The 16,368-nt window shown below is 35.1% G+C and overlaps 1 protein-coding gene across 9 annotated transcripts in view; it reads left to right on the top strand.

Moving 5' to 3' along the window:
- The window catches only part of NEK1 (NIMA related kinase 1), a 129,215-nt gene that overhangs the window by 33,524 nt on the left and 79,323 nt on the right, over positions 1-16,368 (top strand). For 8 of the 9 annotated variants that reach the window (XM_074338302.1, XM_074338303.1, XM_074338305.1 and 5 more), the window contains 5 exons: positions 7,619-7,678; positions 7,912-7,971; positions 8,063-8,110; positions 8,279-8,353; positions 13,551-13,711. In XM_074338302.1, the coding sequence (XP_074194403.1) occupies positions 7,619-7,678; positions 7,912-7,971; positions 8,063-8,110; positions 8,279-8,353; positions 13,551-13,711 (404 nt within the window). The remainder of the gene's footprint in view (positions 1-7,618; positions 7,679-7,911; positions 7,972-8,062; positions 8,111-8,278; positions 8,354-13,550; positions 13,712-16,368) is intronic. The other variant, XM_074338306.1, reaches the window with a different exon arrangement.

Genomic DNA, 16,368 nt, shown 5'->3' with positions numbered 1-16,368 from the left:
AGAAGCCTTAACAGAAGTCATAAAGAAACATTAAATAGCTTTATTAGGTAACGTAGTTAGTGCTTTAAAAAGAAAGTGATGTTATAAGTGAAATCATTTTTTAACAACATAAGCAGAGCCATTTGTTTTTGTACATAAAACAAGTAAATATCTGATACACTAGATAAAATATGGAAAAATTTTGTATTTGAGAATTCACAATCAGATAAATATATATACAAAGCCATTTTATAGTATATTATCGACAAAATCCCTTGTATTCTAAACTTCTAAAGATTGTCCTCACCTTATTTGTTCTAAAACTTGGCTTGTCCCTGAACACACTCGTACAGCTCTCTTACTTGGTGACTATTTCTTTCTAATCTCTTAATACCACTGAGTCTCAGGTAGGATGAGGGAGTGTTTTCCTTCTTATTGCCAGACTTTTCCCTGCTCCCTAACGCACCCCTCAAGCTTTGACACAAATGCCACCTGCTACCCCTCCATGTTAAGGTAATCTGCAGACCTTCATTTTTTGAAGACTTTAACACCTGACTGACTCACTGTCACTTTTCTCAATGCTGTCATAATTTTTAGTGATTTCAGTATTCGAAAAGATGACCTTTTCGGTAGCACATGGCCTCTTATATTTTTTGGTCATTCTCTTTCAATTATCTTGTCTCCCACCATAAAACTGCCATCACCTTTGGTATTTTCAACACTGGTAACTATTGTAGTCGCTGTTATAAACATCCCACTCCGTGACCACTATTTCCTGTTTCTGCTCATTCCTCAAAGGCTCTGCCTCCAACACTTCTTTGTCTTATTTGGACCATGGATCTTGCTAGTTTTTCATTGTTTGTCTCCTCCTCGTTTTTGTTTTTCCTTTTCCAGCTTTAAATTCCATATTCTCCTCACATTATAATAATTTTCAAAACCTCAACTCTCTTGCCCCGGTCTTCCACTATTATAAATCAACTGGCAAAAACTTACTTTGGGGAAATCCAACTCTCTAGCTCTTCTGTGCCTGAACCAGGGCATGGACTGGGGTTGAAAAAACATGCAACTATTCTAACTGTTCTCACTTTAAACTTATAGCCAACAACCTCTGGCCACCCCGTTATATTTCTCAGTCCATTCACTCTCCCATTTCCGAGATGATTATTTTTTACCTTCTCCTTGCTTTTTACTTCAGGCTGATGACCTTGCTTCCTATTTCACTGAGAAAGTAGAAACAATTAGAAGATTTTCCCATACTCTCAACGCCATTTCTGCTAGTCAGTCATATCTGTTTATAAATATACTGCCTTTCTTCTTAATACTTTGGATGATCTGTTCTCATCTAGAGTCAACCATGCCATTTATGTATTATTATTATTATTATTATTATTGCTTCCTAAAGTACTTTGTGCTCTTGTATGCATCATTGTATTTCTCCTGTCTCCTCAGTTCTTCCTGTTAGCACACAAGTATGTTGTATTATAGTATCTTTAGTATTTAAGAAAAAAAGAAAGAAACCTTATCTCCCGTATCTCCTTCCAGATACTTCTCTATGTCTTTGCTTTCTTTGACAGCAAACCTTTCCCAAAACATTGCCTGTGCTCCCTCCAGTTCCTCTCTTCTCACTTCTTCCTGGCCCCGTTCCAGTTAGGGCTTGCTTTGTTGCAGCTGTCAGAAAACAGCTCTCGGCAGGGACATCAGTGCCCTCCATGTTGTTAAGTGCAGGGTTTGGTTGTCTTTTTCCTTTATCTTATTTTTTGACTCACCTGGTTACCCCCTCCATTAAACATTTCATTGACTAGAGTCCAAAGTCTTGCATTCTTCTGATTTCTTCTCCTACCTGATTGCTTTTCTCAGCCTCCTTTGCGAGTTCCTCCTCACGTCCCTGACCTCTAAATGCTGACGTGCTGAAGGTCTCAGTCCTTGGATGGCTTCTGTCTTGTCTGATTGACAGCGTCTGTAAACTGACACCCAAATGGACATCTCCAGCCTGGACTTCTTTCCTGAACTCCAGACTCTGTCTCAGCATCTCTAATTAGGTTTCTAACAGGCATCTCAAAATTAACATGTGTAAACCTGAGATTCCACATCCTCCCCACTGTTCTTCCTTATTTTAGTAAATGGCACCATCATCCTTCATTTCGCATCAAAACCTTTTGGAGTCCTCATTGACTACTCTTTCAACACCACATCACAACAACCCTGCCTTCAAAACGTATTCATGGTCTGACTTTTTCTCATTATTTCTATCATCACGTTACGCCTACCCACCCTCCTCTTTCACCTGGGTTATACGAGGAATCGCCTGATGATTTCACTGCTTTCAAACTTTTTGCAGTCTGTTTTCACTTGAGCAGCCTAAATTTCTTTTACAATGAAGGTCAGGTCATTGCAGTTTCCTGCAGGAAACGTTCCAGTGGCTTTCATCTCAGAGTAAAATACAAGGTCCTTACAATGGCCGACAAAGCCCTCTGATGCTACCTCTCTAAGCCTCACTTTCTGCTTGCCCTCCGCTATTCCCAGTCCAGCCATGCAAACTAAACCTTGTTGCCCTCAAACATGCCGAGCATTCATCTACAAAAATGAATTTGTGCTTGCTATTCCCTTTTCCTAGAAGACTTTCCCTTGAAAAAACTGTGTGGTTTCTCCCTTCTTTCAGGTCTGTGCTCAAAACCTAGTTTAGGAATAGAGCCTTCATCCTGATCACCAGGATAGCAAATAACTGGTGATCATCCCTCGCCCCACCCCGGCGCTCTTGTCCGCTTTGTTCTGCTTTTTCTCCGCTTTGGCGCTGCCAGAAGTACTGTGTGTTTTTCGTTCGTTTATAAAGGAATTAATGAATGGATTAGTGAGTTGGAGCTTAGACTTTGTCAGGTCTCTCAAATGTTAATTATTTGAAAAACGGAATAACAACCACAAATTTTAGTAAAACTCCCTACAAAAGCCTTTTTGTTATTCTTTTCAGCAAATGGGTAACTATTAAAAAACAAAGTCTGGAGAGAAAAAGTGATGATGGACAAATCTCTTGAAAACGCTGGAATGTGTGTTTATTTCATAAGGTCAACAGTAGGAGAAAATAGTTTTAGTAACTATTTTGTTTAGTTAGAAAGACCAGTGTCTGCTAAGATTATTATCCATGGTAGTACTGACGATGCTAAACATTAATAAATTCCTTTAACTTCCTGTTGTAACCCAGAATTTCAAATTCAAAGATCCTTAGAGACAGGCTTATTAGCATTAAAAAAGGTGTGGTCATATAGAAACATTTGATGGCACAGTAGTACCCTATCAAATTACTCATGCTTGTATATTGAAGACTTTCCAAGATTCTGTATTCGATACACCTTTCTCCCATAATGCTCCTAAATTCTGAGTCTTAGCTAAATTGGGCTTAGCACTAGTTACTGGTTACACCTTGTATGTACTTTTTCTTCCTTGTCTTTGCTCATTATGTACCCCCTCCTTCTTTTTAAATGTTCTTCTTTTCTTTGCCTCTCTCTTCTGTGTAGGTACATGTCACACTGATGCTGGATTATTCTGTAAGTCCTTAGAGAGTACAGAGTACAGGTTTTTAGTGTGTTCACAGAGTTGTACAACCATCACTGCAATCAATTTTAGAACATTTCTTCTGTCTGCAAATGTCATAGTCCAAATAAAGAGACGGGCTTGAAAAAAGGGCAAATGGAGTAAGTTGTGTGGTGACTGATCACATTGTTAGCTCTAGATTAAATAATATAATGCTGGCTTTATCGCCTGGGGGATGGCCACAGTGGCTGTGTGGCTTCGATGCTCAGAGTTCTCCAAGGACCTAAGGGAGGTAGGAAACACTTCAAATACCTTTTTTCTTCTTTCCAGTCCTTTCTTGTTTTTTCCCTAATTGTCCCTCTTCCTCCCAAAAAACCAAGAAAATAGTTTCTTCCTTATCTGAACTGCTTTATCACCTCATATATATCTTCTTAATGTTATTTTTATTAGACTGTCAGCTCTCTGAAGTTAGGAACCATATTTTACACATTTTGCACAAAGCTAGTGTCTAGTAAGTTTTTTTTTTTAAGAAAAAGAATGAATAAATGATTAAATAAAGTGAATTCCAAATCAGTAAAGCAATATCCTTTAATATTTTAACAGTGGTTAATAGAGTTAAAGGCCAAATAAAAACCCTGCTTTTAGGCACAGTCAGAAGGCCAGTGTTTTTAAGCTTTTTCATTTTTATTTTTATTGGGGAATATTGGGGAACAGTGTGTTTTTCCAGGACCCATCAGCTCCATGTGAAGTTGTTTTCAATTTAGTTGTGGGGAGCGCAGCTCAGCTTCAAGTCAAGTTGTCCTCAGTCTATGTGTGGAGGAGGGTGCAGCTCATTGGCCCATGTGGGAATCGAACGGGCGTTTTTGGTGTTATGAGCACTGCGCTCTAACCACTGAGCCAATTGTTTTTGAGCTTTTATTCCTGATACTTAAAGGCAAGTACTACTTCAGTGAGGTAATGAAGAGAGAGCTTTAGAGAATTGCAATTGATCCTTTACATACATGTCTAATTCTTGAGATGGAAACCTGATTTCTATTAAATTTATTGATTCTTTATAGTAATTTATGATAACTTTGATTTGGAATTTTTTCCCATAAAGTATGTATTTTAATAAATTTGCTATAGTCTTTTAGTATAGTTTTGACAATTTTATGTAATGAAAGAGGAAACAAACATATTCCCAGTATTCAAACATTGCGTTTAATTTTGTTGTTGGCCCTTCCAGTTTTTATTCAGATATATATTGCCTGTATTTTTAATGAAGCTCTGATAGTTTATGGATGATTTTGTATTCTCATGTTTTTATTTAATGTTATGTACACTTTTTATAAATTTTCATTATCATCAGTGATTGTATTATAGTTCACTAATATGAATTCAGTCAGATTGACTACATTCTTCTAAATGTCTTTTTTTTTTTTTTTTTTTTTAACAATTATGCCCTGGATCAAAATTGTTTTGGAAATGTTTTATTTCTTTTAATGGAGTTCAGTGAAAGATTCGAAGTAAAGATATTTCATAGATAGTTTTTGAGGTGTTTATTCCAAAATGGTGGTTATATAACAACTACAATCCATTTTAATATTTGACTCTTCACATGCAGAATCTCTATCCTACCAGGGAATGAAACTGTCATTTGGGGAGTAGGTATCTTTATGTCATTAGCTCACCAAGGAATACACACTTGGGTAGACATACAGAAACGCAGTTGTCTTAACTCTCAACCACGTTTTAGCCTGACTAAATGCAGAGATCGCATTCTCAGAGAGACTGGACTAATGATACTAACAGAAGGCCCTTCACCTTTGGGCAGGGTTGTAGCCGAGTGTATAACCTATTCATTCATATGGCTGATAGAATCAAATAACATGTTGGTGTTCTTAATGTTTCTCTTATTTTCAATTAATATTATTCAGTATGCAAGAGCAGCATGCTGTGGAATTAAGATTCTAATTAATAATATTCTGAATAATAGATATTCTATGCAATACTCTGAATGACAGATAAATGATTCAGATAATAGTTATGTGTTCTGGATTTCAGGCAAGGTTGTGATTTTCTAAATCAGAACAATGAGAATTAAATAATAATTAGCTCTTGCAGTACCATATAGCTTATTTAAAAAATGTTTCACTTAAAACTGTATTTGTATGCACAGTGTAGTTGTACTTAATGCTACACAACTGTACACTTAAAAGTGGCTAAAATGGTAAATTGAATGACAAAAATAGGAAATATTTAAGAGGAAAATGAATATAGAAAAAAAGAATTGTCAAATGTCTTAAGTTTTGCAAATCTAACAATGGAATTAAAGAAAAGAAATGAAATAACTAAATTGTTTTAAATAAGATTTTTTAAATCAGTTTTTTTCTTTTGCTTTCTATATGACTTTTTTTTGAAAAGACTTAATTTTTCCCAGAAAATCTAAAGCATCTTTTAGATTCAAATTCATAATTGCTTTTTGGAATTTTTTACTTAACTTCATATCAAGTTTATAAATGAGAAGTTTATAAGGAAAACCATACTGCTTAATGATATTATCTTTCATTTTTTAATTGCTAAAATTTAAGCTAATATGTATTGTTATTATTACTCTGCATACCATAAAATACTTGCATATCATAAAAACTGCTCCAGTTGTCATTTTTTAAAGACTTCTGTTAAAACAAAGAAATGGTTAGTAAGCCACCAGAGGGCGCTCCATGAACATGTTTAAATATTTTGGCTCTGATTTTAAAAAACAAAAACATTTCTTTTAGTATGGATGCTTTATGTTACTATGTTTTTCTCTTCTGTGTAGAAATAGTGTTCTGAAAATACATGTGTGATCTCATAGGAACAGTTTAGTATTTTTATTTTACAAATATTTGAATATCTTATATGTAAGGCTATATAAAAACATAAAAAGATGGATATAATTTACACCTTCATATAACTTACCTAAGAGTATGCAGGTGTCTTATTTAAATGTTCTCTTCTTGTTCCACGTTATTGTGGAATCTATTTAAAAGCTGGTCGTTTATAATAAGATACTGTATTACTAGCATTAATATTTTTAAATTGTTTGGTGTTGTGCTTCACAAATTTGAGAGTGGTGCCAGACCTGCTACATAAGAGTTAATCTGTGGAACTTGTTGAAATATAGAATGCAGGGCTCCAGGTCCAGAAATTATGAGAAAGCAACTTTTGGGGATATATATTTTTTAAAAACAGCTTTATTGAGATATGCACATACTATACAATTCATCCATTTAAAGTTTGGAGTTAAATGGTTTTTAGTGTTTTTGCAAAGTTGTGCAACTATCACCGCAATCAATTTTAGAACATTTTCATCACACACACCCCCACCCCCGCCATGCACACACACACACACACACACACACACACACACACACACACACAAATCCTTTTCCCATTAGTATTCACTCCCCATTCTTCCCCCACCCCTATACCCCTAGGGAACCACTAATCGACTCTGTCTCTATATAGATTTGTTTATTCTGGACATTTCATATAATTGGAATCATACAATATGTGGTCTTTTGTGACTGACTTCTTTTACTTAGCATTATGTTTACAAGGTTGTAGCATGTGTCAGTATTTCATTCCTTTTTATTGCTAAATAATAATACTTTTTATGGAAGGAATATGTATTTTTACAAAGCTCCTGGGTAACATTCCCCATTAGTTTCAATTCTATATATAGAGAACATACTTTGAAATGTGAACTGTGTGTTTGTGATACTATGAAAAGCATTACCTACAAATGTATTTTTTTTCTTGTACTTCAATAATAGTGCCCCCAGAACTCTCTCTTACCTAATTAGTAGTGGCAAAATTATTTTAGTGGGTGAAGAACCAGGACTTTTTTTTAAGTAATTGAATGAAAAGTGACAGAATCCACTACACATAGTAAGGTATTTTATGAAACTTAGGGAGCATGTGGTATGTATCTTTACTGGGACTGGATGTGAAATATATTTCTTACTGTGGGTTACTTTTAGGAAAAGCTTGACAGCTACTGTTCTTTAAGTATATCAATGTAGAAAACAAATGTAGGTACCAATGTAGATAACAAATCCTTATCTAATTTGTAGTTTTACTTTTTGTCCAGGCCCATCAAACTCCATTGAAGAAAGTGAATCCTGGAGAAGAAAGGAGGAAAATGTTTGAGGTATAAAGACATCTGTCTGCTTATTTTAAAGCTTTGTAAAAATAATTGTAAGAAAAGAAAATCTATAGAAAACCTCCAAACCTTTCCTCCTTATTTCTTTCAAATAAATGCCTTTTTAAATTTTTTTTTAACGTCCCTGGGCATACCTCTACCATTGGTGTACTAACTTTCCTAATGAAACTAGAAAAAAACCAGAAATTATTATTGATGAAAATGTTCTTTTTTTATTTAAGGAAGCACCAAGAAAGAGAAAGTTGGAATGTACTGAAAAAGAAAAGAAACAAAAAGATCAGGTAGTTTTTTGCTCTTTTTTTTCTTCCCTTGCCAAGCTGTAGATGAATAGTTTCAAGAGTTCTAAGAAGTTTGTCTTTAAAATTGTTACAGATTAGGTTAATGAAGGCTGAACAGATGAAAAGGCAAGAAAAGGAAAGGGTAAGAGGATAATCCATTTTTCCATGGTATATTCCACGCTCTCCCTGCACACATACTTTTTTTTAAAAGGAAGACACTGATTTCCATTTCATTACTAAATGTATGTCATGTATTTTATATTAAACACTTGAAACGGTGTTTTGTTTGTTTGTTTCTTTTCCCCAAAAGTTGGAGAGAATAAATAGGGCCAGGGAACAAGGATGGAGGAACGTGCTAAATGCTGGTGGAAGTGGTGAAGTAAAGGTAGGCATTTGATACCAATATAGTTACACAGCTGCTATTTTTTCTCTAGTTTCACCTTGCTCTTTAAAATTTATACAATTGGCCTTTTTTTTTTTTTTTTGGTATATTGTACGTTTACTTCTTACCTAGACTTCTCCAGCATCTTTTATGAATTCTTAGTTTTCCTGTATATATTTGATACGTAACTTGTATGGATAACTAATAGGTGACGCTGTTAAAAATACTTCAGACGTTTGACATCAGTGCTGTGACACCATTTCTGCTAGAGGAATCTATTTAAGATCAAATACAGTTTGTCACACCTCTGCCTTAAACCCTCCTGCTGTTTCGTGTAGCCTTAAAGATTACGTTTTCGGGAGACCTGTGTTAACCTGGCCCCTGCCAGTCTCTCCAAGCTCATCGCCCTCCGTTCCCTACCACGCACTGTGTGCTCTAGTCCTGCTGAACGAAAGACCATGCTTGTAGTTTCCTTACTGTGTGTAGTCCACTGGATCTGTTTGTCTTTGCACTTGTGTTTCTCTTCATTTCATTGTACCCTTTCCTCTCTCCTCACTCTCACTCTCACTCCCATCGCCAGCCTTAGATAACCAACTACCTAACTAACCATTCATTGGTTATTAAGTAACCAATTACCTAGCTGTCCATTTACCTAGACACGGTAATTCAAACATTTGTGTGGATCCAGACTATATAACCTTAGGCAAATTGCTTAACATTTCTGAGCCTTAACTTCTTCATTAAAAAAAAAAAGAAAGAAAGAAAGACAAATTTCAAGAACAGTTCCTGGAGCTTGGCTAGCAAGGTGTCATATGTTAACTTCCTGTTCCTTCCTTTGTTCTGTCAGTCTTTACCTTGCATTTGCTCTTTTGCTATTGTAGCATCCTTTACATACCTGTGGTAGGGTGAATTCTAAGGTCGTCCCCCAAATTCCTGATCCCTGGTGTACACACATTGTATGATTCCCTACCCTTGCGTATTGGCAGAACCTGAGCATGGTGGTATCGCAGCTCCCTGATTACATTATGTTGTCTGGCAAATGGTGATGGGCTAGTATTCCTGCAATGACAGTAACATTTTATAAGACTCCCTCATGGCCGACTAGGAGAGGGGAAGAAAGTCAGAGAGATGCTTCTGCTGGCCTGGAAAAAGCAAACGTTGCCATGGCGAGCAAGTATAGGCCTCTAGGAGTTGATAGTTGTCTCTGGCCAACAACTAGCAAGAAAATGGTGACCGTGGCCATTACAGCCACACAGAAATGAATTCTGCCAAAAACCAGGAACTTGGAAGAGGATCTGAGCTTCCGATGAGAATTGCAGCCCAGGCTGACACCTTGATTTCTGCCTGGTAAGATCCTGAGCAGGGTACCTACCTGACCGTTGCCAGCCTCCTCAGCCAGGGCAACTGGGAGCATTTTAATAAATGGGTATTGTCTTAAGCAACGTTTGTGGTAATTTGTTACACAGCAATAAAAATGAACACACTATTATTTCTCTATTATAATTTTAATTTGTATCATCCAATCAACTGTTAGTCAGCATGTCTTACTACCGTGAATTCCCCTGACCTGTGCTCATTAAACTTGGTTTTTAGGTAGCCAATGGGTATTTGTCAAGTTGAATTGATTGCCAGTCTTACTTGTTATGATTTGAATAAAAGTTTGTTTCATCTGCTTTATTTAGACATGTATGTTCTGTCCTGGCTTTCTTGATTTGTTTTATCTGTCTCTCGAAATGCACAAGTTTTTTTTATATCACATATCAGTAATTCAGTAAGAATCACTTTTTCTAATTCTCTACTAATATAGACTTACACTGTTTTTAGTAATTGTACTGTCTTATTTTTGTACAGTACTACCTACTTTACTGTGAAGTAGAACTTATTACCTCCTGAATGATAAAGAATGACTGAGACAGAATTTTGCCCATTTTAAAATACCTAACCTTGTATCTTACCTGACTGGAAAGTAAAAATTTACCAAAGTGTAGGCCCTCAGATCTTGCCATGCACTTTTTTTTAAATTAATGTTTATTTATTTTAAGTGTGTTTTTCCAGGACCCATCAGCTCCAAGTCAAGCAGTTGTTTCAATCTAGTTGTGGAGGGTGCAGCTCACAGTGGCCTGGGGCTCGAACCGGCAACCCTGGTGTTAGGAGCATCGTGCTCTAACCAACTTAACCAGCCACCCCTTGTGATGCATTTTATATCAAGTACATGATTAGTGTTGAGAATTTGATTATTTTTATTCTCCCTTTGCATGTACCTTCTTCCATGCAATAAAATCTTTTTTTCCTATAATTTTGAAAGCTGTATTTAATTAAGCCCAGTTTTATCAATGTTGTTTGATAACTAATTGAGACAGTTTTTCAACAGTGTTCTATAGTATGTATTTAACATATTTCTGCTTTACCTTATAAATCCTATGTTGTCTTTGAGCATAATAAAACAGCTTATTTCCCATGACTTAAATCTAGTTCTGTGTTAGTTTCTGTATTTATTCCATATGGGGTTTGAAATATTTAACTTCTTAGGCTGTTTAATTTCTGCACAGTTGAGAAGGACCTGGAGGCTTAGTATAATGTGAATCAAATTAAGGAGATCCTCAAAATAAAGATGGAAGAAAAACTAAACATTAAAGGAAATATTTCAAAACTAATACCATGACTATATACCTCTAAATAATAAGACATTATTCACAGTATAAATAACGAACTGTCTTTGATTAGTATCTGCAAAATCTGGGGATTTTTTGCTTTATCCATTTTTGATGTATCTCTTATGAATGTGTTTTTCTAAAAATTATGAAATATTCCACATATGTAGTTTGATCCTGTGGTAATCATAATATGTAAGAGACGTACCTGTTGTTGGAAAATATATTGGGGTACTCTTCAGCAATAAAAAGGGATAGGCTGTTAATACATACAGTGACATGGAACAGTCAAAACATATAGAGTAAAAGAAGCCAGACACAAGAGTACATATTGTATGATTCCACATATTTGAAATAGAAATGGCAGATCCAATCTATTAATATATGACAGAGCAGTTCAATAGGTGCTGGAGTGAAGGGGCATTGTCTGCAGAGGATCCCAAAGGGACTTTCTGGGGTGATGGACATGCTTTTGATTGTGATAATGAATACATGAGTGTATATATTTGTCAAAATTCATCAACCTATGCTTATGATTGGTGAATACGGTGATTTTTAAAAGATCATATTGCTTCAGTGTTCTACTATATTATTTTCAACATTGAGTATAGGAATCTTCAGAGATGTTTACGTACTTTTGTTTTTGTTAAAGAGAAACATTAGAACACTCAAATTCAAGTTAAGATGATATTAGCACCAGATTAAATTCAAAGAGTAAATACTTATAGGACACATGACGACCTTTTACCAGAATTCTGATTCTTATTCTTGCCTTGAGATGTGCATTTTGAACATGTGTGTAAGGATCTCCTTGATGGAGTTTCCTGCCTAATGATCTTACCTGTTTCTAGCAACTTCCATCTCTTGCTCTTCATACATCCTTAATCAGTTGATCTGTATTTATCTTGAGCTGATTTCTTTTAAAGTCATGCTTTCTAATAATATTGTATGCAATTTACTATGTCAAGTTGTTAGCAAAAATTTGATCTTATGGGGTATACTGAAATTTATTTTATTTTATTCTAATATTTTTCTTTGTATCTTTTCTTAGCCATACTTCTTCCTTAAGAGGTTATCACTTGAAAGCTCTTTTTCTTTTACTGTCAGTATTTTGGCTTCTGTTACCATCACTTCACAAAAAACAGGTTTTTTAAGTGCTGCCACTCAACTTTAATCATATTAGTTTGTGTTGTTTTCAGTGCTTTGACCTCTGCATTTGAGATCAGTGATTTCCTCATCTCAGTAAAATTCTTCCACCAGGATTTACGGAACGTTGTACACTTATTTCTTTTTAACTTTTACCCTTCTCTGACATTTCTAGTTTCTAACTATGAATTTTCTGTGTGCTTGAGTTCTTATGTCTCTGAAGTTGCAGCCTTATTTCTTTGCCCTTATACTGTATCATTCCCTCAGAGAATCCACAACTCCCTTCAGCATTTGCTTTTTTGGTGATTGCCTTTCTTCTAGGCTTCTTGGTTTGAAGTCAAGGCAGTGATCCTTCTAATTAGTTCTTCTACCTTAGTCTCTCTCTTGTTCCTGCTAATCATGCATAATTTGACTTACTGACCTTCACAAAACTGTTTTGGTATGTTACTCCTACTAGAAAGTTTATAAATGCTTTCTTTTGTTGTTTATTATATGAACTCAAACACCCAGACTTGATAGCAGTTAGCTACACAAACCTTTTATGGCCAAGCTTAATGTTCCCTGTATGCCTTCCTTCCCATTATATTTGTCTTCTTCCCCTTCTGCCAACACCTGCATTGCTTATTTTTGCTTTAATACTCTGGCTCGTATTTAATCATTTAATCTCTGTTTTTTATATTGCTTTCAAGGCTGTGTTGAGCTATCTTCTCTAGTGCTAGCTAGTTATTTATTTTATTTTACTTTTAGGGATTTTTACTTATGACAATTTTTTCCTATTTTGTACATTAACTCAGTACTTACTACTTTAGAGTGTACCTATTACCATTCACTTGCCATGGGTATGAAATGTTTTTCTACTTTTGTGCTTTGCTTGCCGACTTGTTTGTAAACTGCTTAAGGATGGATATGTGTTTTACTTCTTATATTTACAGCCTACAGTATGTTTCAGTGATGTTTATATCTTCATTGCTAATTGACTTGAAAGGTTTGGGGTGTATTAAATACTGTATGCAAATGTATTCATTAAATATAATTTTGAGTGTTACAAAAGCAAACTCTGCTCTGCTTTACTTGTAAGCTATACATATTTAAACTTAATAGAATGGGATCACCTAAAATGTATACTAAAAACTTGTTTCAAAACCTGTTAAGACCAGATTTCTCTATATTTGCATGAGTTTTGTTTAAATTATGCTGTATTGTAACTGTACACTACTTTTTAATTGTTAATGGGTATAATGTAGTAGGAAGACATTTTGCTTTAGGCTATATGTTTATTAATATGTTCATAATCACTAATTGCTTTTTAAAAGTCAAGTGTTGAAATTTTTTCTTTTGAGAATAGTATAGGCCTTTTAGGCATTATGGGATAAACATGTGAGAGCTCTTTGTTTAATTCCTAGGCTACCTTTTTTGGCAGTGGAGGGGCTGTGGTTCCATCATCTTTCTGTTCTCGAAGACAATATGAACATTATCATGCTATTTTTGATCAAATGCAACGACAAAGAGAAGATAATGAAGCCAAGTGGAAAGATGCAATACATGGCCGAAGGCTCCCAGAAAGGTATGACAGTGTTCTGCAGAAGTTGCTTATACTTTGCTTCAGAGAAAGTAATAAAAGTCGTTGTGCATATTTATCTACAGAGGAATTTCACCTGGAGTACATTCAGGATTTCCTAACAGGGCTGCAGTTCATCACCATTTCCGGGATGCTGCTGATTTTACTAGAAAAATTTGGAAAAGATTGAGGGCTGTGTCTAAACAGGCCAGTGCACATAGGTTGGACTGTGATCCATAAATTCATCCTTGTGTGTCATTTTGTCTTATGTCATGTCTAGCTCAGTATTTATACTTTGTGGATGTTTTTTCCATGAATTCCATAGAATATTTTTTGCCTTCTGGATGACATAGTTTTCTTAGGTGCAGATTTGGCCCTTGATTGCATGTGGCAAACGTAGCTCTTCAATTCAGCCTAATTTTTGTAGCTTACGAGTATTTGTTATAGGCTGAGTGTGCCATTTAAAGGAACATGTGATAACTTTGTGCTAACATGTGATTATAATAACTTCATCCACTTGTTTTAAATAAATCAGAATATACTTAAATGGAATCACACTTTATACAAAACTACAAAGCATGCTTTTTTTCGTCTTTTCGTTGTCACTTAGAACTCCACTTTTCTCTGTTATTTTGACTTGTTTTCTGTTCACATTCATCTCTGATTTATGGCTCTCTGTGACATTGTTCATCAGATTTTTCCTTTTATCTATTGAATTGATTTTATATGGTAGCCATCAATAATTTTAATTACGTAGTTCCTTTTTTTCTTAAGTATACATATGTGTTTTCTTAGACATTCTCATCTTTAAGACATTTTGGTTATCAGAATCTATCATTTTGTGAAAATTTAGTTACATTGCTTTTTCCTTGTCAATTTAAGGAGAATACTTTTGAGTATAATAGAAATCTTTATGATTCCCTTCAATTATAAAAGGAATTTGAGCAGAGGTCAGTAATTGAGTTGACTGTAAATTAGCATTATGAATTATGTACTGTAGCCTGAAGTGTTAAGCTAATTGTAGATTCTCTCCATTTTTGAGAGAAGAAGCCTATACGGACTCACACATAAGGATATTTTTTATGACACGGCAAAGCAAATTTTATGTGTGGCTATTATCCTCTGGTATTACTGATCTTTGTAGTGTATAGTTGGTTTGGCTTTATTTTGTTTTATTTTAATCAAATCTAAAATGTGTATAGTATAAAGAAAATAGGGCAAACTGTGTTATGCTTCTTCACACTGTTCATCTTCCAGAATGTTTCTTGGATCTTCACAGTTGGAGTGACAAATAATGGACTGCTTGGGGCTATTTGCATCCGTCTCCTATTATAACCTTGAAATGTTTGCATATATTTCAACTTGAGTTTCAAATTGTCTTAAATGGTTGTGTATCTCAGTTACCTTTTCCACTGTACCACACCTTCCATTCAGTCTTTGAGTATTAGATGTAGTTTCACTATTTTAATTTTCAGTTTTTAAACCATTTGTGTATGTGAGATCATTTATCATTTCATTCATATCAACTTTGGTGGGCTTAGCAGTACTAACATATATAGTATACATTATCTTATGTAGCACTGAAGTTATTGTTCTTATTGTTATTGATGATAGATATTATTTATTGATACTTATTATATACCAAATCGTATGCATTCATCACAGCACCCTTGAATTAGATATTATTTTTTAAATACAGATGAATAAATTAGGATTTACAGAGACTTAGAACCTGTGCGTGGTCATAAGTGGTAGAGCTCAGTTTAAACTAAAACCATCTAACTGTAGAGTTCAGCTCCTTAAATACTCTGTTATGAAGATTTCTCAGCTTCTTGAGATACTACTAGTGGACAGGCTAAAAAGTTACTGAGTTTGTTGGTTATAAAATTATAAAATATTTGGTACTTTAAGAATTAAACATGATACCAAGTGCTGAGTGAACTTTCATATACAACTGACCCTTGAACAACATGAGTTTGAACTGCGTGGGTCCACTTATATGTGTATTTTTTTCAATAAATGCACTGTTGGCCATCTCTGTCTCCAGGTTTTGCATCTGTGGATTCAACCAACCTCCTATGAAAAACAATTATTTCGAGTCTGTAGTTGGGAATCCACAAATGCAGAGGGTTGACTGTACGCATCGTTCCGCGCCACTTGATATAAGGGACTTCAGCATCCAGGGATTTTGATGTCCTTGGGGAGGGAGAGGTCTGGTGGTCCTGGAACCAGTCTCCCATGGATACCAAGTGAGGACTGTATTTTGTATGTCATTGTTGTTCCTGGTCTGGTCAGTTCTTTTCCCTGATTCTAATTGAATCAGCAAAGTAATCTACAGTCATCCAAGACTTTCAAATTCTTCCTCATATTTACCTGTTTCTTCTTTATGATGTTATTTTTCCTTTCTTATCAGTAACTCTGGCCAGTTCAACTTTGTTTATATCCATGTCTTAACACATCTCTTCAATTAGCCTTTTTTTTTTTTTTTTTAAGAAGAGTTTTAGGTTCACAGCAGGGAGAGGGTACAGAACGAAAAAGTACAGAGATTTTCCTATATTCTTTTTTTTTGTGTGTGTGTGTGCTTTGATGCTTTTATTAACCATGTATTATTTCTATTCACACACATACATACCCTTCCCCATTATCCTCACCAGAGTGGTACA

The sequence above is a fragment of the Rhinolophus sinicus genome, linkage group LG07, assembly GCF_036562045.2.
Source record: "Rhinolophus sinicus isolate RSC01 linkage group LG07, ASM3656204v1, whole genome shotgun sequence".
In the NCBI taxonomy this organism is placed as follows: domain Eukaryota; kingdom Metazoa; phylum Chordata; class Mammalia; order Chiroptera; family Rhinolophidae; genus Rhinolophus; species Rhinolophus sinicus.
This window is presented reverse-complemented; position numbering and strand designations above follow the sequence as displayed.